Source organism: Contarinia nasturtii, unplaced genomic scaffold (genome assembly GCF_009176525.2).
Source record: "Contarinia nasturtii isolate CC-2019 unplaced genomic scaffold, AAFC_CNas_1.1 Cnas_scaffold_187, whole genome shotgun sequence".
Classification (NCBI taxonomy): Eukaryota; Metazoa; Arthropoda; class Insecta; order Diptera; family Cecidomyiidae; genus Contarinia; species Contarinia nasturtii.
This window is the reverse complement of record NW_022197544.1, coordinates 8,273,079-8,300,331: the sequence shown is the minus strand read 5'-3', so window position 1 is coordinate 8,300,331 and position 27,253 is coordinate 8,273,079. Positions and strand designations below refer to the sequence as shown.

At 33.6% G+C, this 27,253-nt stretch overlaps 5 protein-coding genes across 9 annotated transcripts in view; 3 read left to right on the top strand and 2 right to left on the bottom strand.

Moving 5' to 3' along the window:
* The window catches only part of LOC116352066 (SH2 domain-containing protein 4A-like), a 42,828-nt gene extending 42,068 nt beyond the window's left edge, over positions 1–760 (bottom strand). The window contains exon 1 of the mRNA XM_031784331.1: positions 30–760. The gene's annotated coding sequence lies outside the window, so the exon portion shown is untranslated. The remainder of the gene's footprint in view (positions 1–29) is intronic.
* Positions 1–27,253, top strand: part of LOC116352054 — a 587,314-nt gene that overhangs the window by 518,066 nt on the left and 41,995 nt on the right. The window lies entirely within an intron of this gene.
* On the bottom strand, positions 6,946–9,215 carry LOC116352069 (transcriptional adapter 3-like). Its single transcript, XM_031784337.1, has 4 exons — positions 9,039–9,215; positions 8,683–8,859; positions 7,578–8,605; positions 6,946–7,498 (listed from the first exon to the last, which is right to left on the bottom strand). Exons 2-4 carry the CDS (start codon positions 8,840–8,842, stop codon positions 7,283–7,285), a joined length of 1,404 nt encoding a protein of 467 aa, XP_031640197.1. The 5' UTR covers positions 8,843–8,859; positions 9,039–9,215; the 3' UTR covers positions 6,946–7,282.
* Positions 9,729–12,913, top strand: LOC116352077 (zinc finger protein 267-like). 5 transcript variants are annotated; one of them, XM_031784359.1, is made up of 8 exons: positions 9,729–9,836; positions 10,209–10,355; positions 10,435–10,579; positions 10,637–10,934; positions 11,029–11,094; positions 12,103–12,178; positions 12,238–12,534; positions 12,599–12,912. In XM_031784359.1, exons 2-8 carry the CDS (start codon positions 10,224–10,226, stop codon positions 12,758–12,760), a joined length of 1,176 nt encoding a protein of 391 aa, XP_031640219.1. In that variant the 5' UTR covers positions 9,729–9,836; positions 10,209–10,223; the 3' UTR covers positions 12,761–12,912. The 5 variants fall into 5 exon arrangements, with proteins under 5 accessions (XP_031640219.1, XP_031640217.1, XP_031640218.1 ...); XM_031784357.1 differs by having other exon boundaries at positions 9,743–9,836; positions 10,073–10,355; XM_031784358.1 differs by having other exon boundaries at positions 9,761–9,836; positions 10,016–10,355; positions 10,652–10,934.
* On the top strand, positions 13,065–16,287 carry LOC116352082 (zinc finger protein 652-B-like). The gene is made up of 6 exons (XM_031784369.1): positions 13,065–13,316; positions 13,395–13,557; positions 13,622–14,015; positions 14,074–14,140; positions 15,759–15,974; positions 16,047–16,287. The coding sequence occupies exons 1-6, from the start codon at positions 13,185–13,187 to the stop codon at positions 16,221–16,223; spliced, it is 1,149 nt and encodes a 382-aa protein (XP_031640229.1). The 5' UTR covers positions 13,065–13,184; the 3' UTR covers positions 16,224–16,287.

Below are 27,253 nucleotides of genomic sequence, written 5' to 3'. Positions count from 1 at the left end.
GAAGAAAAAAAGAGATGTGAATCACTCACTTGGTTCGTTGTAGCGAAAGACGAATACGGAAATTTTCTATGGATTTCTCACTTTATTTCAGCAGACAGATTTGTTTTGTATATTCTATCGATGATACAATGTGTGTCTTTCTGTGTCTCTTTTTTGTTGTGTATTATATTCCGTTCTCTTTCTTTCTGGAATTTTGAATGTCGCTGATGTTTTTTTATTCAATATTAGCTGAAAACATACAGGAACATCGAACAGATTGAATTGTTTGTTTTCGTGTTTTTTTTTGTCGCGTTTTAAAATCACCACTCGTATATCGTTGAATAGTGACACACCAAAATCACCAATTTAAAGATGTTAACACTTTTGCTAAACTCTTTTTTTATTCTCTTAATATTTATTACTTCTTTTTTTGATATTTAAATAAAACCTTTCGATATACAATGTTCGCCTTTATTTCACTCAGAATGTTTTTTGTTGTTCGTTTGATATTTTCTTCCGTTTCAAGTCGGGTGAATTTTTCTCTCTCTTTCTTTCTTTTTTGATTGGAGTCAATGCGAGCCAAATATGTATTTCACTAGCTCCAATTGAACAACAACAACAATCAATAAAAAAAAAAAATTAATTAAAAACAACACAAACACACGATCAATGTTAAATGTCAAAGAACAGAAACAATAAACGACGGTCCTGTGTATATATATATATATATATCGTTTTAAACAACAACAACAACAAATCAATTAGATCAAACGTTGTCAACAGAACGCATGATTTGAGCAGACTGAGTCAATTTTTGACCAAACCAAAGCCATGTAGTAGCACATTGCCGAGCAGCAGCACAACTGTTTAGACAAATACCAACACACACCGCACAACCAGTCTATACACATATAAGCATGTGTCGAAGAAAAGAGAGAATATTAAAAAAACACAACGCTGAACCGTATGTTGTGCAAGACATACAAAGAGAAAGAAAGAGCCATAAATACGAGACATGTACTGAGACTGGAGTTGTGTGTGCACCAAACCGACGAAAGAAATTAACGAAACGTTACAAATTATTTGTAATACAACCGAACATCAACACCATCACGAATACGTTGTACACTTAGCACTATGGTGGAAACAAGGAACAACATGAGAAATGAATGAAAAAGATACAAGAAAAAAAAACGCAACCATATCCCAAAACAACAACAATAATAATAGAGCATTTGTGATACAGAGCTAAATTGGCAGCGCGAGATAAAACAAAATTTATATATATATACTTAATGGGCGCTCGTCATATGTGTATTTTCTACTATACATTGGCATATTGCAATAGGCGCACGATCACATGGAGTATATGTATACTCTTCAGACCTTTAGTTTTGCTGAAAACGTAATTTTGCACAACTGATTTAAAACGTTGTGTATTCGGATGGAAGATTTGATATGGTAGTAGAGAACAGACTGTGTGAGCGTTGAGTTGTTTATGACTGAACAATTGTTTGTTGATTTTATGTGCGTGTGTGTATGCGTGCGTAATTACAACCGATAGTACAACCAAATACCAATGAGGATTGTCAACAATGCAAGAATGACCTGATGTGTGTATGAATGTGTGGTGGTGTATACACAGTGCAGCAAAACATGTGCATATAAAATGTAGAAGAAACGAATAAAGGAAAAAGCTGTAAAATATAATCTTAAATCGAGGACACGATATTCTCAATCGAACAGAATGTTCGCAATACATGTGTGGCAAACAACAAGAACAATCTTTTTTGACGAGACACATTGTTTTGTTCTTTTACGGCCTGCAAAAAATTGTTGGCCGCGGCGATCGTGTTCTCTTTCCTCAGACGAATCTAGTACACGCACATTGGTTCGTTGAAGCGAATAATGGGAATATTCTTAAGACATAGTTCATTAAAATAAATAAAATAGTGTCTAATGTGGAGGCGAATTGTGACAACACAACGTATATTATTTTCCATCCATAACTCATTTGCGAACTCTATAAAAAAACTTTGTCGTCGTATTTTTCACTTCTTCGTAAGGCAAAGCAAAACAAAAAAGAGCCTCAGTTCAAGCCCATTTATGATGACGATAAGCCTTTCGAACGGAATGGCAAAGAGAAGAGAACAATGAGCTTGGAGTCGCAGAAAAATCATATAAAATGAAATGAACGAGAAGAAGTAAAAGAAAAAAAATTAATTTATGCATTCTACAGACGATTTTAAGCAGATTTTACGATGGACTTATTGCAAGCATAGCGACAATATTTGGCGCCGTTTACGATCATTTCGGTTGAGGCGCAAATGAGACAACCGACACAGAGAAAAAACACACAGAGAAAGCATTGCAAATGCATTATTCATCAATCACAGTTTTGGACAGCCAGTTGAATACTCTCTAATCGCCCTCATTCCAACTCATAATATATGATTATTACTGACGAAATGTTTCCTATCGCTTCTGCTAGGCTTCTGTGTGTATTCAGAATTTTGACTTTTCGAGCAAACGCACCGTTCGCACCGGTATTTGAGAAGAGAAAAAAAATCAGCAACCGAAAAAAGAGAAAGCAATGTCAAAGATCATAATCTCACATAAATTTCATTTCGTTTTCATAATATCACCCCAAAACTGAACAGATAATTCGCAATTCAAAGATAACCTTTTGTTATTTTTCATTTTTTGTTGAAAAAAATGTTAGAAACCAACAGTAGTTAGGTCATTTGCATTGTTTCTAATGGAGTAACAACTCATGGTTTTATGATTAAAATCACGAAAGTGATCTTTTTTTGGCGAGACACTCAGTTTTATAGCCTTTTTATAGCCTAAGACACTTGATGTACGTTCGATAAAAAAATCGTTATTAGGCAGAAATGTGTTGTATGTAAAATGGCATTTTACCATGCGACAAAATTTCTCCATGTTAAAATGGCATTTTGTCGTCATTTTAACATGCGGCTTTTTTTTTCACATGTTAAAATGCCGTTTTACCCGCAAAGACATGTGTTGCGGGTAAAATAATATTTTACCATGTGAAAAGAAATCCTCATGTTAAAATGGCATTTTGCTCTGATTACTTTGAATTTTAACATCTGAGTTTTCTGAGAGTATATTGCTTTGTTCTGGCGGTGAATGCCGAAAGAGTAAGTTGTCGTCGTGGTTTTGAAAAGTGATATATACGCATGCTTAATTTGCAGTGATTGAACATTAAAAACACTCGCGCACACTTCTACAAGCGCCAGAGGCTCATTGGCATACAATTTAAAGCAGATCAAATATCGTTTTTTCACACTCTCTTGCTTGTTTGTTGATGATCTAGTAATTATTCCCATTAAAATTGATAAATTTGTTTATTTGATCGAAAGACCATGGTCAATATTTTTAACTATGGAAAAAAAGTCAAAAGTCGGTATAGCACTTGGTTACCTTCAATTCATTGGAAAAGCAATGTACCAGAGAATCAAATGAATAGTAGTAGATGACATTGCTCTTCAAATCTAATTAAGTCGATTTAAAAACGAAAATCGATGAAAAATGCAACGTAATTGGCATTGAGCGATACTTGTTTTGTTTTTGTTGAAAATATTGACTTAGGTAATACTAAAAAGTTCAAAAAAAAAAATTCAAAAAATCTCTATGAAAATTTATGGTGAAATTGACAAAAGGGCGGAGATTTCATTGATGATTTCTAAAGTCATACTTCAGAAGGACTGACTTTAAAACTTAACCAGCCTTCTAAAATCGACAACGACATTGTTTGTATTTACCGCCGGGTTCTTTTTAATATATTTCCGTCATATTGTTACGTTGTCTTCATCACGACCAAGAATTTGCAATAATCAAAGGCAAAGTAGAATGATTTTATTAATTTAATTGGCCGTACCTTTCGTCGTAACGAAGAAATAAAACATCGACAATGTCAGATTTTGTATCGATTTTTATGCTACATGGAAAGAAAATGAAACGAGAAGAAAGGTTAATGCTCAATTTGCTCATATGTACTTGTTGCTTGCTTTCGATATTTTGTGAGTCTAGTAAATAAATCATCACATCATCGACCTATACACATTTCGCAGAAATATATGTTAAAAACGTTACTAAATTGATTGAAAAGTTTTCTTAAAAGTTGGCATTGTGCACAGAGTGCGCGCTTAAAAAAATCAACGTTGCTTGTCTCGTCAAAAGTATTAACTTTGATGTTATGATTTATATAAATCCATCGCCATGACTAATTAGATCATTATTTTGAATGTGAATAATGGATATGATGATGTGATGAAGGCTAAATTATTTCCATCACACAAAAAAGTCTTTTTAACAATAAACAAAGTTGAAATGGATTGAATTTTCTGTACCAAAAATTCATTCGATTCGTATGAGTTTTTTTTCGGTCTTCACATGCGAACATTCAATAGAAAATTTTTCGACACAATCAAATGTGCCTTTTTTTCACACTGAATCTTTAATTTAAAAATATTTTCCAAAAGAACGAATGTTTCATTTGAGTGCCACATTTAAATAGCTGGTGTTCCATGAACTGACGCATAAACAATCAAGTTCAAAATCATTCGGATTCTTTTCTTTCTTCATATTGTCAATGCTGAATTTGGCAAAAAAAATAAACAACAACTTTTTTTATTTTGTAATACAATTTTTGCAAATTAACGATATTAAATAAGTTTTTCCATTGTTTGCACGTTTTGAATACACTCTTTCTTATTCGCCTATTTATTCCAGTTGGCTGGCGCAAGCAAGCGAGAAAACAGTTACTCGATATATGGGAAAATTGAATACTTTTTTTTAATGGTACTTTTTTTTTATTCAAAATGTGTCATCGATTGATTGTATGTTATCAAAAAAAACATGGTCTGTTTGGTGCTCATCATGTGAAAATGCTATTGCCAATGTTTGCATCAAATACACACTTGCTAATTGGAAGAAAAAAATGTTTAAAGAGCAATTCTGCATAAATTAGTCGCGACCGATCATTGGGCGTTTAACTGTTGAAAGAAAGAAAATTTAGTTTTACTAAGTTTTTTTTATTACAACAATGGTCAAGCAGTCTCAACACATGAGATAGCTTTGCAAAAGGAAAGCTATTAAATTATATAAAAAAGTAAAAATTCGAGAAGAAAAATTTTTGCGTGTCTGTTAACGAAAAAAAAATTATATTAATTTTTGGATGCTTTGAATTGTAGCCGAAAGCGAGTTCGATCACGAGCCAACCAAGTGAAGATTTTTTTGACGCATTCGAATTTTTCATTTCGATCTGTGATGGTTGTGCGTATTCTCTCTCGAATCTGGCTAAATGAGACGAAAACCAACATGTGCTTTCCAAGATGAAAGCTACCTATCAGCAGTCTGGATCTGTAGATCAATTTCAATGGTAAATAATAGAAAATACTGTATGAAGTTGGTGTGCAACGACACATATGCATGTTCGTGTTTACAAATGTAAACTTTCTTAAACGTCATCGGCTGGCTTTTATTTTTGTTGGTTGATCGATTTCCTTTTCGCTTTTCAAAATGTTTGCATTTCCGCGCCAATCGATAGATCTGAAAGTCAATGATGAAAAGAAAACGCAATCGTTTATAACAAATACGAAATTTTTTTTTTTCTTTTTTTTTTCAAGTGACACGAGTAAAAATCGTCTATATAGTGCGCAAAATATCTCGTACTTGATGTAGTGTTACATCTTCGTGGAAAAATGTTATATCCATCCATCCGCAACATATGCGCGCTTACTTTCAAGTAAGTCGACATGCACAAATAACAGCAACGCCACTTGAATTACGATATATTTATAGTTTATACACATAATACATCGTATTGCATATCGTGAATTGTGATATCTCGATAGTCGGTAAACCAACTGTTGTTTTGATATATGGCAAATCAATCATACTAAGTGTGTGTGTGTGTGTATGAGAGAGAGAGAGAGAGAGAGAGAGAGAGAGAGAGAGAGAGGAAAAACTAAGTCGCAACGAAGTGGAACCCAACAGTGGCTGAACTGGTTTTGTGCATCACTTTTTTTGTTTAAACATCAATAATTTCATTTTATTCGGAATGCTTTTCTTTACAAACGCAACGTTGTCTTCATTTAATTATTTTCATTGCAATCAAAACACATTCAGTTTTTTCCTTCCTTTTCCATTTTTGTTTTATTTCATTGGTTCTTTCAAATTGTTCTCTTAGAAGAACAATGAAAAAGAAATAGTTTAAGAAAAATAGTGCAACAACCAATGCATTAAGACTTATTTGGAAATGAAGAATTTTAAGACACAGATGAATGCTTGAGAATGAATGCCAAACTTCTACTGAGGCTTTATTGAAAAATTACCACCATCATATAAAAATTGGGATTTTTTGTATTCATTCTCGGTCAATCAAATAGTCTCCTATTTCAACCGTAATCATTTTTATTATCTTTTTTAAAATGCCAATCATTCTTCAAATTTATTCATTGCATACAAACGTCTAGAAATAGTTGCTTGGGTGACATTTAACTCTTTTTGCGTTTGGTTTAGGTTTTCATCCAATAATGCTTGCAAATCCGCATTTTTTTGGTTGACCTGGTCGTTCTTTCAAGTCAAAATCACTTATTTTGGATCGTTTTCTTAATTTGGATCCCGATGGAGCTTATTCACCATAAGGATCCGAAAGCATTCAGTAGAAATGCCTTATCACGATCCATTTTGAATCAAATAAAAATTAATATATCTATTTTAATAAAAATATCTATTTTAACAAAACGCAATTGTCAAGCTACACACAATTTTAAGTTGCAATATCTAAAGCAGCAATCAATATTAATGTATACACCTATACACCCAATAGTATCTTTCTATTCCCAAAAATGAGCCAATTTTTGCTCTGAGCAAATTATTGCCATTGTTCAAATTTGTGTTTCCAAACCATAATCCAAAAATAGTATGCAATAAAAATAATTGTTTCTAATTTTTTTATTGATCCATAGTAAAGCGGTTGTGTATACATAAAATCACAAAAATATGTGTGAATGTGTATTTTGTTCGGTTTTTTTGTACCTTTAGCTCCGGCTCCACGATAAAAAAAATTAATTATGTTTGTGTATATAGAAGAAGTGAATATATCTTACAATGATAAGAGACTTTTACTTTTTTTCTCAATAAAGTGGAGACATCAGAAATATATTGCATCTCAATAAGAACATCCATTGCAAGTAGACATTTGATTGCAGTTAAAAGAATCTAATGATAATGATGATGGTGATAAAGAAGATGAGATAAGGCAAATGTGTGTTTATGTTCTTGGTGTATTCGGTGCAGATGGATGTTTTGCTGATGCAGTAGATGCAACGGATAAATTGAAGTTAAATCCAGGCATTGGCAATTGCTCCAATTGATCTGAAAGTCGTTTCTGTTCTTCAACTAAACGGAAAATTTCGTTACGTTCATGTTTTGTTAGAGGTCGTCGTTTTTGTTTAGCGGCCGATGCTCGTTCATAAGCTTTAATGACCTGTGTGATTATTAAGAAAATAGTTATTAAAATGACAATGCTACATCAAAAAAAAATCCAATAAACAAATTCAATTTACCTCTTGATCGACTCGGTCAAGTTTGCGTTTAAGTTCCAATCGCTTTATTTCATCCTTGGCCACCGTTCGCAATTGTTTCAATTCATCTCGATTAAATTCTGAAATTGCTTGTAATTCAGTGCGAACACGTTTTATCTCATTCAGTACTTCGTCTTCTTTTTCTTTTGCAAAATCGCTTGCATCAAAAATGCCCAAATCAAAAAGTTCTCTCTTCAATCGTTTCTCAACATCAATGCCACTTTTAAGCAATGATGATATGGACGATGCACGATTTGCTGATGATGAATTATTTTCGGTGCAACTGTCATTGCTATCTTGAACATCCATATCGCTGTGCATGCCGGAATGTTGTTCTTCAAACAAACCCGATACCAATCGTTGTGTTAATGGGCCACATACACCCTGGTCGATTATTTTATCGCCGCTCTTTTTCGTTACATCATTTGATGCGGCCGACAATCGCTTGGTCGATTTATCATGTTCATCGCGTAAATCGTCTGCCGTCCAACGAAGTGCATAATGGGTACCGAGCTCAGGTATTGGAGGCACTAATGGTTCATTATATTCGTCGAGTAAATTTTCCAAAAATTTTACATCCTCTTGTGTGATTGGCATACAGTATGGTTCAACGGAAAACCAAAATTTATTTGGTATATCGTTTTTCGGAAATAGTAATTTTGGATTTGGTTGCGATGAGCCAGCACTTGGTGTTGGTAAAACATCGGTATGATGATTTTCATTTGGCTGTAAATGTGCCGGTGAATTTGATGAATTGCTTTTGATTTTTGAATGTTTTGTATGACCGTGACGGCTTGAAACTTTTGACTTTTTCTCGTCACGTTTTCGTGATTTGCTCGCATTCGATTCCTTGTCTTTGTTTGCATTTTTCTTTTGATGCTTACGATCTTCCAAGTAATCAAAATCAGTTTTTAATGCACGATATCGCAACGAAACGGACGATAGTAAAATTTCCAACTCCATTTGAATCGCATCCAAATCGTCCATGGGCAAACAATCATTACTTACCGCTAATTTAACGAAAAATAATAAATAATAATATTAATATTATATTTTATTCATGAAGAAATTTTAACTTTGAACTTACCAGCAGCATATTTCGGTAGAACTTTTGGATTATCTTGAATTTTTATAAATGACAAAGTTATCATTGGTTTTGGTGTTGTAGCACCCGTGCTCGATGCATGATGATGGTCCCGATGATGATGATGACTACTGGACTTATGCTTTGCCGGTGAATTCGACATTATTTCCACTCAAAAAACTATTTATAAAAAAAAAAAAAAAAACAAATCATTTGAAATATACAGAAAACATCAGTTTTTACGCTTGAATCATGGCTGAAACTAGGCCAAACAATGCTCATTACAAAAAGATCAATTTATACTCGATCAGAATTATTGGAAATATCGAATAAAACATCACAATGTAATTTATACTCACTCAATTCACTTTAAAAACCAACAAAAAATACAAAATAAAATTAAATGCACGCTCACTAAAAAGGCAAATTCATTTGTTTTCTGGCATGAAATTGTTTACTAATGCGATTGCATCGTATAAATGGTGAATGTGTGTATGGGAGGGAAATGACAGTTCATTTTGTTATGATGCTCATATGGTGGTGGCATTGGTGCGAATGCAACAAATGTCACATATGCATTTTGCGTTTGTGGCAGACTCTGTGCACCAAATTATTTATTTCGATGAAGAGAAAATTAATTTTTTTATTTTTTTCAATATTTCAATATTTGAATTTTTTCAAGACCATTTATCAACAAAAGAAATTATTTTTCATTAAATGGTACAGTTTTTAGATTTTACATATTCATTTGGAAAAGCTGACAACGCCATCTATCAGTGAAGCTAGAAAACATAATATTGAAGTGGAAAATTGCTTAAATTTATTCCATAAACACTTCACGATGGAAATATTTGAATTATAATGAAAAAATACATTCAGACTCTATCTTATAGAGTACAAATGGAAATTTAATATTTTGCCAATTTTGTTAATATATTTATAGCAATCAATGGGAGGAAATGACACCAAGTTTTAAAATTGGCGCGCTGTTTAGTTTCGATTTGAGTTGTTAAATTACATTGACGTCCCCTTTGAAATTCAGGGCGCCACCGTTGGCTCAAAGAGACTTGAAGTCTTCACATCCTTCCATTGATAGCAATTTATTTACCATCTGAAGTAAAAATTCTTGAAAATTTAGTTTTTCTTGAAAATTGCAGGTACATTCTTCGATTTATTATATTTTTATGCTGTAGATTAAATTTGGGAATCAGTTTTTTTATCAAAATGGGTTAATTTATTCTTTTATTGACGAAATTTTGGTTTTTTTCTTCGTAATTTTCAAAAAGATAAAAAAGAACGCAATTTCATAATTGTCTTATTTACGTCATAATTACAGTTGTCCGTTCATAAATAATTAGAAACAGATTATTTACATATTTAAATATGTAAACAGGTTCCTGTCATATCATCTGTCATGTTATCACTTACCGAACAACGCAATGACAATTCATGGAAAACAAAAAAAAACACAAACATGTGTCAAATGTATATAAAAACATTGAATGGGTGAATTTTTTTCTTTTAAAAAGAGTTGCATTTCACCGATGGAACTACAGGAGGAAACAGATAGGTGTCGTTTATGTTTTTTAAACGTCACCAAATCTATCAATATATTTAATAATTCGATATTAGTTCCAAGTATTATTGAGCCGTTAAAACAGTATTTTCACGATGAAGTAAGTGATACGCATAAAATCCAAAGGACATTACGTCCGTATATATTAAATAAAAGCGAAATTCTACACTTTTTTAAAGGTAACTGAATCGGATATTTTACCAAAAATTATTTGCTGGGAATGTTGGGAAAAGATTGAAGAATTTCAAAAATTTGCTGACGAAGCAATTTTATTACGTGATGAATATTTGCAAAAATGTTTCAGTGACGGTGAAAAATTCGATGGTATTTTTCATAGGTCCGTTGATGTCATCAAGTGAATAAGAATTTGCATAATTTTAGATTGTAAAATCCCAGATGAGGAAAAAGTTGGAGTTACTATGGTATTTGAAAATGATGGTGACAGTGACAAATCAAGTGGAATAATGTCTCTGTGCGAATCATCAACCAAACAAGAAAACACACATGTCCAGATTGATGATGAATTGCACATCAATAACTCAAAAGACCTCATTCTTCCCGATTTTATCGACACATCTTGTGATATGTGTTCATACACGAATTTCAAAACGTTCAATGAACTTCGATTACATTTTATGGAAAGTCACGATTCAATTGGTTATGTTAAATGTTGTGAAACGTAAGTAATAATTATCCATATATATATATATATAACATTGATATTGATGACAATGTGTGCTAATATGAATTTGCATATTTTTTACTTCATACAGAAAGTTTTCCAGACGGGATCTTCTTGAAGAACACATTGAACTGCATAGCAATCCAGACCTTTTCAAGTATAACCACTCAGAGAAATTGAACAGTGTAAACACAAATGTTTGTTGTGTATTTCGCCCATTTACACAGACGTTTCACACACAGTGTGAAACGTCGAATTACCCTCACTACAATAAAAATGATGTGAATTCGATATTTTACACTGTGTGTGTATAACGTCAGTGAAAATCGTCATTGATTTTTCGTAAAAAAAACTATTTTTTTCAAATGATTAATTTTTTTTCATATTTTTATTTTATTGTTAAATATTCAATGAAAGATTTAAAATATAATTTGATTTGAAATTGATGTGATTTATAGTGATATTTTGCTCTAAAAAAAGTTTACCGGTGTGTTGTAAAAACATAAAAAAATCCGTATCTCACGCTCATATTTGCGATAATTTTTATTTGTTTTTCATCATTTAATCGATTTCGCATATTGAAAGAGCCAAAAGAAGTGATATAATTAAGTTTCAAGCGAAGAACGAAATGATTAAAGTGTTGATTTTGTGTATGAAAATGTGCGACGGTTCATTCAGACGTCTTTGTTGTGTGTTCAAATAAACATAAGTTAAGATTGAAAAAACTTCACTTGAAACTTAATTATATCACTTCATTTTTATTGTAGTGTGAGTAATTCGACGTTTCACACTGTGTGTGTATAACGTCAGTGCAAATCGTCATTTTACACTTTGATTTTGCAAGTTTCCCATTTACAATGGGCGAAATACACAACAAACATTTGTGTTTACACTGTTCAATTTCTCTGAGCATAATTCGTCTTTTTTAAATAAACTTCTTACATTTATTTATCACTCATTATAGATGTTTGCAACGAATCAACGCTCATTCAATCATCATTCATTCAAAGAGATTCATTTGTGGAAAAACATTTTTTGGCTAGAAATGCACTCATTTTTTATTTCATTCCAAAACTCATGACAAACAGCACCAAAACTTCATTTGTGATATATGTATGTGATAAAGGGTAGACTTATCTAATCGTAACCAATTGATTTGAAATAGATATTCCTGCGAAGAATATTTGGACTTGCATAAACGAAGTCGAAAACTAAATCATGACTGTGAATTCTGTGGAAAGGTTTGTCTAAAATTAGAACGGCACCAAAGACCAATTGAACATTAACTTTCGATATATAGGTATTCAAAACGAATTCATCACTTAAAAATCATTTGGCGAGCCATTCGAATGGATCGCCGGCACCGAAGCCAAAGTTAAAGTTCCAGTGCACCTTGTGTAAGGTTTGGCTTTCGAGCAAAAGCAGCCTGAAACTTCACTTACAAACGCACACGGCTGAATCTTCGAGATGTCACAAGTGTAACAAAGTCTTTTCACATTCATACGGATTGGTTCGGCACATCCGAATCGTACATTTCAATCGAATCTACCGATGTCATTTGTGCAATAAGGCTTATAAACGCGGAGATTCATTAAGGGTACATTTTTTAATTCATTTTTTTTTAAATATTCATTTTCAAATCAATCTACACTCAAATTTAGGACCACATTGAAACGCATCAAAATCACAAAATTTACAAATGTACCTTTTGCGAGGAATCTTTTGGATGGCGATCGAATATGTATAAACATCGAAAACTGGCCCATCGAATGGAGTGGCTTGCTGAAAAAATGGAAAAAGAGTCGGCCAGAATGAAAGCATAATTTTGTATTGTGAGAAAATAACGTATCAGATTAAGTAACCGTAAAAAAAGTCGTTTTAGTATTAATACAGTACAGGTAATCATCAAAATTAAACTGTTTTTTATTGTATTTTCATCAAATTCTAAGAGAAATTGCGAACTAACAAAAATAAAATAAAATACAAAATAAATACAAATAATAACAAATACTTACTTACAAATTGATAAAAATATTCGAATATTGTTTTTTTTTTTTACTGATTTCATGCGGCGAAAAACGCTTAATGCGCCATCAAGTGTAGAAAATTGTGAACTACACTTTGACATTTGTTGCAAAGCAATTATAAAATTTGACATATTGTAAACAAAACATTGAAACAAACAGTTTATCACTTATTTTACCGCTGTGTTCTAAAATAAAGTAAATTTTAACTCAAAAAAATATAATGGAAGTGACGGAGGAAACTGAACGTTGTCGGTTGTGTTTCTCTCAAGTCACAAAATTCATCGATATATTTGGTGAATCTGCATTGACTCAGAATATAATCGAACCATTGAATCAGTACTTTTATGATGAGGTAAATTTGAATTATTCAATTTCTTATGTTTTTAAACTACACACCCTCGTGTATCTAATTTTTTTGTTTGTTTTATAGGTGACCAAAACGGACACTCTACCGAAAATCATTTGTTGTACATGCTGGGAAAAAGTGAAAGCATTTCGTAACTTTGCTGAAGAAGCAATTGCATTACGTCAAGAGTATTTAAAACAAAATAACACCACCAATCATGAAAATGCTGAAAACAATGATTTAGATGGTGCTTTTCAATGGATTTATTGTTTTTGTTTTCGATCTTACATAAATATGAATCTTTTTTTTAGATTCTGAAACTGCAAATGTCGAAGCACAAGTCCACGAAGAAACAGTATACGTGGAACCAGTGCCAACACCGTCCATTGATGGTGGAGATAATAAATTAACTGCGGGCAAGTCAAATTATGAAACATCGTGTGATGATTCTAGTGATAAGTGGTTTAATGCAAAAGGACCATCGAAATCGGAAATTGATGACGTCGATCTACCTGATTGTGCCGATAAATCGTGTGATTTATGCCAAAAGACAGTATTCAAAACATACAATGCAATGATAAGACATTATCGTGAAGACCACAATATTACATCCGGATATGTCAAGTGTTGTCAACAGAAATTCTATGATATCGGCTTTTATAAGGAGCATACGGCCTGGCAACACATTAATCCCGATGTATTTAGGTATGTTATATATAAAACATATTCATTTAAACTTTATTTCTAAATAATATGCTTTTAGACCGATTTTGGAGTGGCACCATGAAGAACACAAGATTGGCTCCTTTCTCTGTGAAATCTGTGCGGAAGTAAGTTAATATATGCATTTTTGGAAGAGTGAAATAAAAAACAAATTATTTTCTATTTAAGTTGTTTAACGAATGTGCTCCGTATTTATTCGCGAAACAACGAAATTTGAATATGGGAAAAGATAAAGTAACTAGACAAATCGATATATTATATTATCCGCATAATAGTATAAAATCAGTCTACAGACATTCGTATTAATTGTTTGTTATATGACTTTGACTTACGGAAACATTGATCTTTCGAAGTCATTTGATAAGTCTTTGTAATTTTGGCAGAGCACAACATATCCGCTGGTTTTAACGAGCTCAAAAAAATCAACGAGTTATTGTGCGATTTGCGTCCGGCAATCGGTGAACATGTCGAATTACACTAGTGACGCTTATTTGTACCATCCACGAATTCCACCCGATACATGTCCAACAGTTGAAAAAGTGCACAATACAGTGCCAGTACGATTTCAATGCAAAAAAAAAATGCTCAAAATGGTCACAGTGGTTTCTCTATCATTTTAATCGGCGCTTATCACAACAGAAAATCCATTCGGAAATAGTTCTGAGCCCGCGATTTGGTTATGAAATCGTTAGTTTTATAAATTTTGTCTATTTTCTCTACTTTTTACGTATTCCCAATGACTAGAATTTATTGAATTCGAATAAATCGATTATATGTTGTCTGTATAGTACAGAATAACTATTATCAAATCAGTCTATTGCATGCTGAATTGTTTATTTGAGTGATGAAAGCGAACTCCATCGAAGACTAATTGAGCAAAGGAGCAAAATCAACGGTGTCCATTAATGCGACTAAAACCGAGAAAATGTATGTAAAAAATGGACAAAAGGTGGAGCAGCCAAAAATTTGACCAACACTGAAATATAGTACCATACTCATATTACTCATACGTATATGCCAAAAATAGTGTAAACAAATATTGGAAAATCTATTCCGTGAAAATAAAAAATAAAAATCCAAAACACATGGAAAATTGTAGGAAAAAAGAATTATAAAATGTCGCTCAGAAGCAGTAGTTATGTAGAAGAAAAATACACCAACATATTTATCAATTTAATTGAAAATCGATTTATTTACTCTTTTGAACAGAGATTATACTGTGAATAGAAATATATTAGTGCATATTTGCCATCAAATAGAAATATGCGATATACACAATATATCTCGCCGCTTGTAAGATGTATAAGTGCGTCAATTACGAAAACACGAAAAAGAATACAGAGCGAGATACGAAGAATGTGTGTGTATGCTTCATGCCTATCGTCTTATTCGTTATTTCACTCTTTCGTCTGCTATCATATATGCATGTTGGCAAAGGCTGCTACGCTACATAGCAGGCAGATGAAAAGGGGGAATAAAGAAAAGGATACAAGGCACGAAGCGTACACACACATACATGTACTTGTGTTTATTCGTGTCTCGCTTCGTGTCAATAAGAATTCGTGTTTTCGTAACTGACGCACATACATCTCACGAGATATATTGCGAATATCGTATATTTCTATTTGATGGCAAATATGCACTAATATATTTCTATCCACAGTATAATCTCTGCTTTTGAACAATTTGCTGAATCTAATATTATTAATCTTTGTCATTTATTAGGAGTTCAAATCGAAACCGGAATTGGATAACCACGTAGAGTTACATTTAAATGGAATCATAGACCATAGACCGAGGTTAAAGTTTCAATGCAATCAATGCAACAAAATTTCACCAAATGGAAATGCACTACAAACACACATTCGTCAAGTGCATTGCGAATCCAAATACAAATGCCACTTGTGCTCAAAATCATTTAAAATGGAGGACTCTCTCAAGGTAATTACAAAAAAAGGCTTGAATTCAATTGAACGAAAGTTGTATTATTTGATAAATTAATTTCATCAACAGGATCACGTCTCGATGCATCTGAAAAGCAAAAAATACAAGTGTTCATACTGTAGACAAGAGTTTGTGTGGCGTTCAAACATGTACAAGCATCAAAAACAATTGCATAGAAATGAATGGCTGAGTGAGAAAATGCGTTGGAATACCGCACCCAATGGCAGCTGGAACGTCAGCCAATAACAAAATTTGAATTTACTTAATAAGCTTTGAAATTGTGCAAGAATAAAATTACATATTTTTAAAATTATTTGTTTAATATGTTTCGAAAAAGAGTTTTATAACAGTTCATTAGGGAACAGAAGAGAAGGTCAGAAAAGTTGTGCATAATTTTTCAAAAGAAAGAAACTAACGAAAGAAGACTAGGAACTAGACTAGGAAGCAACTGACAAAAAAATTTCATCAATGAAAATAAATTCGCGCTGAAATGATTAAAAATTAAAAAAAAAAAAACAAAACAAATCAACGAGGTTATTGTTTGTTCCCATCTTTGCTCAAACATTCTTGGTTTATCGTTGGGTGATTGCAATATTTCGATCAGTAATTCCCTTGGAATTGTCAGAAAAGTGAAGTTCAATATCTTCTGGCGTTCGATTGTCCGTCTCAAAATATTTTAAAGCCCCAGAGATCCGCAGAAAAATTAACCAATTCAATCAAAATTATATGATTTGAATTCAAACCATATCGACTTTCGTCAAAAAAATCATGAAAATACACAGAAATTCGGTAGTTTGTTGTACTAGAGCCACTTGAAACTATGTCGATTGCAGACAGGCCAAGCCGTGGCCGAGATGTCAAATCACAAATGACATTAGTTGTTCCTATCGAAATCTGCTGTCAAGCAAGTTATATATTAATTATTGTATTACATTTTGTACGAGACTTATTTATTTAGAAATATAAAAAAAGAATGTGAATGTAAACAAAAAAGATAAAAAAAATTAATATCGTGACGAATTATGTAATAAAATAAATATTATAATTCAATTACTCAGCGGCTAGTGTGATTTCATACGTCTAAACCGCTGCAAAGCAATATATACAGACACACAAATGTCGACTCGCTTTAGATAACCAATTTTCTATTTTTTACACCTAATGACGGCTCATCATTTTTGTTTTTATTTCATTAATAAAACTAAATTAAAATTGAAATTAAATTAAAAAATGTAAGTTTTTTACGAATGCGATTGCGTGGTTTTATTGTTCTGCAGCAGCAGCAGGAATATATTGAGGTTTTGTGTCCTCCTGAGTCAATTTTATTGTATTATTTTTTTGTAGTTCTTTTATTTAATGCACGTTTGAAAAATTAACAAAAAGCAAATTAGGAAAATTGATTTATTGTTTTATTTTATAAATTCTTATTTTTTAAATGAAGAACACTTTCGCTTTAATGAGTCACACATTAAATGATAAATCATTTTCAATGCTATAATATGTTTCTTTTGAACGCACTCAAATTTGGCACGAAGAAACTCTTTACTTAGCAAAAATATTCATTAAACAATTGATAAATCATTTCAAATGCTAATATATATATATATCGATTTGTTGAAAAATGTTCAAAAAATGTCCTCGTTTTTTAATTGTCTTGGCGATTTGTGAATGACACGAGGAAAAGAAGCGATATTCCGGTTATTGTTGAGTACAACAATGAAATTGCGAACACTGACACATCGAAAGCCGAACTATCTGCTGATTATTTCCAAAATCAATATACACAGAGCGACTATATCAACTTGGATCAATTGCTGGATGAATGCGGAGACGTATCATTTGACATTGACATAAATGAAGTCGATGTGTTGAAAGCCTTGCAAGCGATCAACGTGAATAAAGGAGCCGGACCGGATGGTATTTCACCAAAACTGCTGAAAAACTGTGCACATACATTGTCAAAGCCATTAACAGTGCTATTCCGTAAGTCACTGCTTCGAGGATGTGTACCTGCGTCGTTGAAAAATTCCCGAATTGTGCCAATATACAAGTCTGGAAAGAAAAGCAGTGCATCGAATTATCGACCGATCGTTATAATACCAACAATAGCAAAAATTTTCGAAATTGTTGTTTATAACAAAATTGACACATTCATTAATTCGAAAATCAGCCACAGCCAACATGGATTCGTGAAAAATCGATCGACATCGACAAATTTACTTCAGCTGGTGAGTTTCACGATCGACTCGATGACCAAAAAATGCCAAACAGATGTATTGTACACCGATTTTGAGAAAGCCTTCGATCGTGTAAACCACAAGAAATTACTACAGAAGCTGGTGGGTGTTGGATTCGGCCGTAGACTTGTCAAATGGTTTCATGAATATTTGACAGCTCGCACATAATTTGTTGGAATCGGTGAACGAAGGTCAATGACTTTCACTGTATCTTCTGGAGTACTAGCGGGAAGTATTTTGGGACCTTGTCTCTTCATTATTTTTATTAACCACATTGTCGAAATCGTGTCAAATGCACTTGTATTATTATTTGCAGATGATGTGAAATTAATCCGTTCCATACAATCGCCCATTGATGCCATCATTTTTCAAAATGCCATAAATCAATTGTCAGACTGGTGTACCGAAAACAGCCTGCATTTGAATCTAAACAAATGTTTCGTCATGACATTTGCAAAAGATGGGAAAATCGACTATGAATATACGATCAACAATGGCCAACATACGTTTGAAAGGATCAATGTTCACAAGGATCTGGGCGTTATTTTCGACACGAAATTAATGTTTGTCAACCATATTGACATGATTGCAGCAAGTGCACACGCGGCAATGGGCTTCTTAAAACGCACATTGAAAAATAAGTTCACTATCGAATCGGCAAAAATCTTATATTGTGCACTGGTTAGGTCAAAGCTAGAATACGCGAGTATTGTATGGCAACCATACCACCGTATCCTTTTCGATAAAATAGAATCCATACAGAAAGATTTTGTAATATGGACATTGAGATTTGTTTACCAAAGAGACGAGAATTTTGTATTGCCACCGTATCATTTCAGATGTAATGTTTTAAATATTCAACCGCTTTGGAGACGGCGTATAAATGCCTCTATATTTTTAATTTATGATCTCCTTTTGGGTAAAATAGTGTCTAGTTCGCTTAGAAATAAAATTGTATATACACGACTGCAATACAACGATAACCAAAGAAATTTAAGAAATACAGAACTGATTAGAGCTAGAACATTTACATTGGAGTATGCACACAATCAACCATTTTACGTGGCTTGTAGAAACTTTAATTTAATAAGAGAAACATTTTTGGAATCGGCATCGAGACAAACTTTTAGAAATAATATTGTTAAATTGAACAATGTGATATTTAAAAATCGATAAATTGGCTAGTTAAGGACAATTGTGTTATGATTTAGAAATATGCAATGGACACAGTCGATATCTGCTGCTCCGAAGTCGAAAAGACTGGTGGCTGGATATTCGATCGGGTAGTGTTTCATTGCGAATGATATTGTAAAATAATTGTGATACATATATTCAGTCTGAGAACAGGCGGTGAAATAAATAAATAAAATAAAAAATAAACGAATATCAACTGCGCAATACAAATCGATAACACAAAATTCAAATGTTTTTTTTTTCAATTCATTTCAATTGTGTCCATTAGAATAAATATGACAATACAAAAACGGAATCTGAAGAACGTTACATAATTTTTTTTTGTATGGAGTTGTACTATGTAAAAAAAATAATTATGTAACGTTCTTCAGATTCCGTGTTTGTATTTTGCCACTTTTATTCCAATGGACACCATTTTTGATACGTTTAGAATATATAGGGCATTTCAACTTATTCTGTGTTCATTTTTTCTTTTTCTTTTTTTAGACGACGATGAGACCACGACGAAAAACCGCCGTCGATGCAAATAAACGGATTCGACAAATACTGAGAGAATTGGTCTCGCGTGTCCGAGATTCGGATGAATCGGATGATGAAGATGAACATAGAGAGCAGCCTGCACCTGAGCCACCGGATTCATCTGATTCTGAACCAACGGCACCAAGATTTGGTTTCCGACCATTATGTTTTCCGTTCACACAGGAAACCATTGAGCAGTCAGACACACAACCTGAGCCACAGTTTGAACCACAGCCACAAACAGAACAAGAGCTGCTATTGAAGCAATGTCAATCTTTTCGTATCTGCTTGAATCGAATCAATTAGGATGGAAATGCTTTTTCGACTTCGAGAAAACGTAAAAATACGCTCTCACCGTCTCAGTCGCCTTCAACACAACCAACGACAAGTGGTACAGCTATTGCAACGGAATTACTTGAAAATCATCAAGCTCAACGTAAAATCGGTAAGTAGACTCTACTATTGAACTAGTTTGAGTAAACTATTGGGTGTAGGCATTAATTCCTGCGGTTTTTTTGGTGAAAAGAAACATTTATTTAAAAAAAATAAGAATGAGTACATTAACCAATGTACTGCCCATCGTTAGCTATGACTTCGGCCCATATTCTTGGCAGCTTGTCGATTCCGCGTCGAAAGAATTCCTCATCTTTTCCAGCTATCCATTGATCGACCCATTTTCGCACTCCTTCAGAATTTCGAAACGATATCTCAGACAAGCCCATTTGCAATGATCGAAACAAGTGGTAGTCAGAAGGGGCAAGGTCTGGAGAGTACGGGGGGTGATCAAGCTCACCCCGACCAGAGTCCCCTATCTTTTTTTTTGCGATGTTTGAAATATGTCAAATTTTGATAAATCCTTCGACTATTTCTTGTCGCAGTTTTTCTCAATTTTTCTCTCAGTAATCTGCTCAAACGTATTGGTTGTAGTAGATACCGATCCCCCGTGACAGTTTCACCTGGTTTCAGCAGCTCATTATACACCACACCACTTTAATCCCACCAAATAATGAGCATTACCGAGAAATCATCAAAATCCTGCTATGCTATCGATTTTGATGATTGTGTGGGATTGAACCCTTATTTTTATGCCTGGGGCTATCGTAGTAGATGCCCTCTTCACTTCCAGTTACAATACGATACAAAAATTCCTTTCTTTCCTATTTTTGGAACATTGTGCCAAAATGTGAAAAAACGTCTTACAACTAGTTTTGATTCATCTGGTGTGGCACACAATTTCTTTGGTCTTAAAGGTCCATTTTCCAAGGCGGCGATTACAATCGTGTACGATTTCAAATCGTTGGCAAAAATCGTTAACGATTGAGATCAATGGTTTTTTTGACGCCAAAATCGTGAACGATTTATTATTTGTGGTTTTTTTGACGCCCGATTTGAAAAAAAATCGTGGACGATTGCAATCGTCGCCTTGGAAAATGCACCTTTACCTCATTATAAATGTCTTAAAACGATTGATTCGCATATATTTAGAGCTTCTGATGTTTTCTGATGCATTTTCATGCATCTTTATCAAATAAAAAACGCCAATAGCCCATCATTCAATTTTTTTTGGTGAGTTCACAGTTTTTCAACAAATTCACCACTTCTTTTTCACCAAATTCAACATTCTCTGTGGCGATTGAGAGGTCTCGTCTCCTGCAACATATTAAAACCTTTGGATGTATTTTCACTTTATTTAAAGTGAAAAAATTGAACCAAAGGAGGGCCAGATAGAAAAACACTTTTTCATCACTCATTTTGAATCGATCAGAAAATAATGACACTGCGTCAAAAATAAATCTTTCTGCTCTGAATTAGATTGGCAAATGCCACATGTACAAAATGCAATTGGATTCACCTGTCAAGCTACACACAATTTTATGTGGCGACATCTAAATGTCAACCGCAGGAATTAATGCCTACACCCAATACCAAATCATCTGCGTATGCTAAGGCAGAAATTAAGTTACCCCCAAAGCTACGTTACCCCTTAGGTTTGCTGATTTGATTAGCTTATCCATATAAATAATAAACAGAAGCGGTGAAATTGTACAGCCCTGACCATTACGCACATCAAACCATTCGCTCAAATCACCATCCACCCTAACTGATGCTTTACTGTTTGCGTACAAACTTTTAATTGCCCTAAGAGCCATTTATTCCATATTCGGCTAAAACCGACCACAACTTACCAGTTGGTTAGATCTTGGAATACAATCATAAGCCTTCTGCAAATCAACGAAACACAAAAACAAATCCTTATTTTTCTCATGGAATTTCTCTAGCAGCTGTCTCAAAACAAAAATTTGGTCTTGGCAACCCCGCATAGGGCGGAATCCAGATTTATTTTCATCCAAAATCTGTTCAACAATAGCTCTGGTTCGTTTTTCCAAAATTAAACTATAAACTTTTCCTACAACGATTCCACGATAATTATTGCAGTCTTTATTACTGCCTTTCTTATGAAGAGGAGAAATTACTGCAACGCCCCAGTCCAATGCCGTGTCCATCGTCAAAACTATTGTGATTTGATGATGTTGTTTACACATGAACAAGTTAGATATTTTTACGATGGGGTTTTCCGATGTTAATTCGCACAACATGGTATGTAAGTATTAATCTGGAATGATGTTACGGAAATTTTGAATCTTGAAGTTATTCGTCAGAGCAGTGAAGTTGGGTACATATTTGGGTAATACATTATATTGGATTTTCTTGATGATAAAAAAAAATCAGTTGCCGATATTTTCGTTCATTTTACAGTGAGGTACTGAATACTCCAAATAACGATCAATCAAAAGTCACCTTGAAAACAATTGAAGATATGACGACGTTGTTCACAACTAACATTAGACAGTAATAATATGACGAAAGAAAGAGGATGAATTTTTTTTCATTTGAAATATTTCACAGTGACCCAACTCAGAATGGTAAGCCTATCAATGGATTTCTGCCCGTACAAAGCAAGCAAGTCAACTTTCTTGATTTAACCAATGATGGCTTGGTTCTTGGAGTAGATTCCAATCAAAAACCCGTGGAGCTCTGGACGCGTATTGAAGGGAAACTGAACGACATTAAATAGAGTTTAGAAATATTCTAATGGTTTACCATATGTTTCATACATAAAAAAAAGCCTGCATTTCACAATAAATTATATTTATTGACTCAAGAATGAAATAATTGTTTGACATCATTTTTACCTTTTATTTCATGAATTAAAAATGCCAAAATGTGTGGAACTATGCCCAAAAAGCTATTTCAGGTTCTCTGGCGTTCGATCGTAGTCGTGTCCGATTGATTAAAAAGAAAACTTAACGAATGATTTGAAATGAAACAGTGAAAAAACGGTATGAAGATGATTTTTATTTGTTAATTTTTTAGTGTCCACTCAGTGAGCGACTCTCACATAATACTAATGGGTGTATCGATTAATTTCCGGAATTTCTTTGGTGAAAAGATACATTTATTTAAAAATATAAAGAATGAGTACATTAACCAATGTATTGCCCATCGTTAGCCATGACTTCCGCCCATCTTCTTGGTAGCTTGTCGATTCCGCGTCGAAAGAATTCCTCATCTTTTGAGGCTATCCATTCATCGATCCATTTTCGCACTCCTTCAGGATTTCGAAACGATATCTCGGACAAACCCATTTGCATCGATCGAAACAAGTGGTAGTCAGAAGGAGCAAGGTCTGGAGAGTACGTGGGTTGATCAAGCCGATCCCAACCGAAGTCTTGTACTTTTTTTTTAACGATGTCTGCTCGATGTGGCCTGGCATTATCATCGTGAAACACAACTTTGTCTTGTTTAGACGCTATCCGTGGCCGTTTAATCTTCAATGCATGCTCCATTTTGATTAATTGCATGCGGTAGCGTTGGGCTGTAACCGTTTCACCTGGTTTTAGCAGCTCATGATACACGATTCCTTTCTGATCCCACCAGATGCACAACATAACCTTCTGGCAATGAATATCTCGTTTTGGCTGTGAAGGTCCTGGTTGGCCTGGATCAACATACGCTCCTTTACGTTTTGGGTTATCGTAATAGACCCACTTTTCATCGTCAGTGACAATACGATTCAAAAAGCTATGTTTTTTGTGCTCGGCAAGATGTTTTTGGCATGCTGTGATTCGTGCTCTCAATTGATTTTCATTCAGTTGTTGTGGCACCCATTTCCCTAGCTTTCGAATCTTTCCCATTGCACGCAAACGTTCACAAATGGTTGATTGAGTGACATGTAACTCTAATGCAAGTTCTTTTTGTGTTCGGGCTGAGTTTTTATCCAATAATGCCTGCAGTTCCACGTCTTCAAATTTTTTTGGCTGACCTGGGCGATCTTTGTCTTCAACATCAAAATCACCACTTTCAAATCGTTGAAACCACACGTAACATTGGGTTTTTGCGATAGCATGTTTGCCATACAATTTCACAAGTAAACCATGACTTTCAGCTGCAGTTTTCTTTGCAAAAAAATAGCTTAACAAAACTTCCCGCAAATGCTGTTTCTTTCTCCAATTTTCAAAATTTTCCATCGTTGAAAAAAAATATGATTCGCACAAACAAATGAAACCCTTTTGACCGATTTTGACAGTATTTGAATAGGCCTTTCAAATGACGTATAAGTCATTGATCTACTACAACGCACAAGCAAGTGGTGACATCTTTTGTCAAATTCCGGAAATTAATCGATACACCTAATACATTGAACGCAATCCCGCAATTCTGCAAAACTTGATGGCTGTGGCTTTCTTGTCGGATCGAGTGTCTTCAATTCAGGCTTTTAGCTTTTCTGAAAATCAACGAGAGTGTCGATATACTGCGACTCTTAGTCATTTAGGCCTGGTTGAATCTTGCCGCCGTTCAAATAGATATCGACATCTCCAAGTGGTTCAAAACGGACCTGTAAAAATGAATTTCCTAACCTTAGCGCTTGTTCATTGAACGATAAATAAATCCGGTGTTTAATATTACCAAAATCGCTGCCTATACACACAAATCACAACTAACCTCAATATGAACAAAAATTGACATAAAACTCAATTTATCCGAAGTCTCAACCGTTTTTGGGATAAATTTTAGTTCAGATTTTTTCCGCTCAAATATTTAAGTGCTTAACATATATCACTTTGGCATTTGAGTGGAAAAAATGCATACTAAAATTTATCCCAAAACGGTTGAGACTTCGGATAAATTGAGTTTTATGTCAATTTTTGTTCATATTGAGGTTAGTTGTCATTTGTGTGTATGAAAGGGAATTACTTTCTTTGCATCGGTGCTTTGTAACTTGTTTTTATCGTGACGGAAAAGGGTTTTCAAGGAAACTTCAAATTCAATAAATAATACGAACATAAAATTTATTTCTTTTCATCACACAATATCAGTGATGGTTTTTTCCTATCTGAATAGCGCTAGCTATTCGCAGCGTCTGTACAGCATTGCTGCCCAGATGCTGAAACGTAGCGGTTGCCGCACGCGCACACACTTCGTTTGTACCACACAGAGCATATACGTTCGCGTTCTTTCTCTGTTCGACATGCGTTTGTATACTGACTATGGTATTAGTGTATCATACTCTGTGAGCTCACTGGATACTTAGACTATATGACAATATGATGTGTAGTACAAACGAAGTGGTAATAGCTAGCGCTATTCAGATAGGAAAAAACCATCACTGCACAATATCGTTCATTTAGCTAGTAGTCTTGATATATTTTGTGGCTCTAACTTATGATCGTTTTTTCTTTATATTACGCTATTTTTTTTAGTCTACTTAGATATGATACAAAGCAGAATCGTCAGATCTAATGAAATTGTGCTCCGTATTATAGATGTCCTATTAACATCGAAATATTAACATATCTTATTACTAAATACGAAAAATCCTTTATTAACTATTAACAACCAATCATACTACGCATAATAACATGAGTAGTAGTATTAAGATCGATGTTAATAGCGAGTAGTAGTATGTTTATTATCTATTAAGATGCCGAAGTTAATACGCGCCATTTGCAATTTTGCACAGCAAAATACAAGTGTGAGTTGTGTGTTAGTAGAATTTCGATTGTAAACAAGTGTGAATGCAAGGGTGAGCGAGACAGCATGAAAAAAAGATTTGCCAAGCACGATTTGGGTGACAGAGATGACAAATTTTTACGTTCTGTTCACAACACATGATATAGACGACTTAGCTGTGTTCGAGAATTGAGAAAAAAATGTTTTTTTTTTTTCACTTTTTGTGCTCTATACCGAGTCTCCGAGGGTTTCATATAAAGTTGCCATGTAGATGATGAAAAATTGCGAAAAATGAAAAAAATAACTAAATTTTTTTTCTTCGATTTACAAATACTATCTTGATAGAAAATTGAACTATTTGATTGGAAACTTTCTTTGAAAATCAACAAATCAAATTACAAATAAATTAATTTGATTTGAAAAGATTCAAATAAAAATGTTCAAATCATTGTGTATTTGAAACGTATGACACTCAAATCAAATTATTTGACTATTTTTATTTGAATCTTTTCAAATCAATTTACTTGATTTGTGATTTTGAATTAAAATCCCATTTTGAGAACCCCGTCCAATAGACGCCTCACCAAAACAATTATTACACAGCTGATATATATGAAAAAAGAGCACATACGGTTTAGAATAGATCATTCGTCAATGTAATGATTACCAGTCGATGACTGAGAATCTTTAAAATAAAAAAATCACACATGTGATCACTGCAGTGGATATAATGGCAGCCGATATTTTGGAGTACATGCATTTTACAAAGTTTGCAAAAATTGGATTGATTTTTGCTTCTGGCTTTCTCCCGATGTTGACCGCCGAGCAAGGGAATGGCCACTATTCAGACAAGATTTTCTTATAGTGTGAAAAATGGTAAAAAATTGAACGAAAGTATATTCATATCCGATAAATCGCGTAATAAATTCAATAAGCGAATGCGAGATGTGATTGATATCTGTATTTAACTTATTACCCGATAAAACTCCCGAAGGGTACTTTCTAGGCCCGTTGAGACAAAATTATTAAAAATATAAATAAATTATTAAACATAAGTTGCAGCAAAATTGCCTTTCGAATGATATACTTTATTCGGTTTACCGACTTTTTGTAGGTGGCCGTTGAGCCAATATGAGAAAAATATAAGCAAAGTTCATTTTAAATTTTTGGATGTTTTAAGGAATTATCAGCCTTTCAAGTTCTTATTTTATTTAGAGAGTAGTTTGTTTCTCCTAGTACTATGATCCCACATGGATAGCATGGAATTCATGCCCGTTATGATTATTTATTCGTTACGCATATTCATTCTTTTTT

What these genes read in the sequence shown, in the direction of transcription:
- LOC116352069 (XM_031784337.1), bottom strand. Translation starts at nt 8,842, where the DNA reads ATGTCGAATTCACCGGCAAAGCATAAGTCCAGTAGTCATCATCATCAT. An exon ending in TCTACCGAAATATGCTGCTG is followed by an intron (nt 8,606 to 8,682) that starts GTAAGTTCAAAG and finishes TCGTTAAATTAG; the next exon opens with CGGTAAGTAATGATTGTTTG. An exon ending in TTGACCGAGTCGATCAAGAG is followed by an intron (nt 7,499 to 7,577) that starts GTAAATTGAATT and finishes ATAATCACACAG; the next exon opens with GTCATTAAAGCTTATGAACG.
- LOC116352082 (XM_031784369.1), top strand. Translation starts at nt 13,185, where the DNA reads ATGGAAGTGACGGAGGAAACTGAACGTTGTCGGTTGTGTTTCTCTCAA. An exon ending in TCTGTGAAATCTGTGCGGAA is followed by an intron (nt 14,141 to 15,758) that starts GTAAGTTAATAT and finishes GTCATTTATTAG; the next exon opens with GAGTTCAAATCGAAACCGGA. An exon ending in AAATGGAGGACTCTCTCAAG is followed by an intron (nt 15,975 to 16,046) that starts GTAATTACAAAA and finishes TTTCATCAACAG; the next exon opens with GATCACGTCTCGATGCATCT.
- LOC116352077 (XM_031784357.1), top strand. Translation starts at nt 10,182, where the DNA reads ATGGGTGAATTTTTTTCTTTTAAAAAGAGTTGCATTTCACCGATGGAA. An exon ending in TGACGGTGAAAAATTCGATG is followed by an intron (nt 10,580 to 10,636) that starts GTATTTTTCATA and finishes GCATAATTTTAG; the next exon opens with ATTGTAAAATCCCAGATGAG. An exon ending in TATGTTAAATGTTGTGAAAC is followed by an intron (nt 10,935 to 11,028) that starts GTAAGTAATAAT and finishes TACTTCATACAG; the next exon opens with AAAGTTTTCCAGACGGGATC.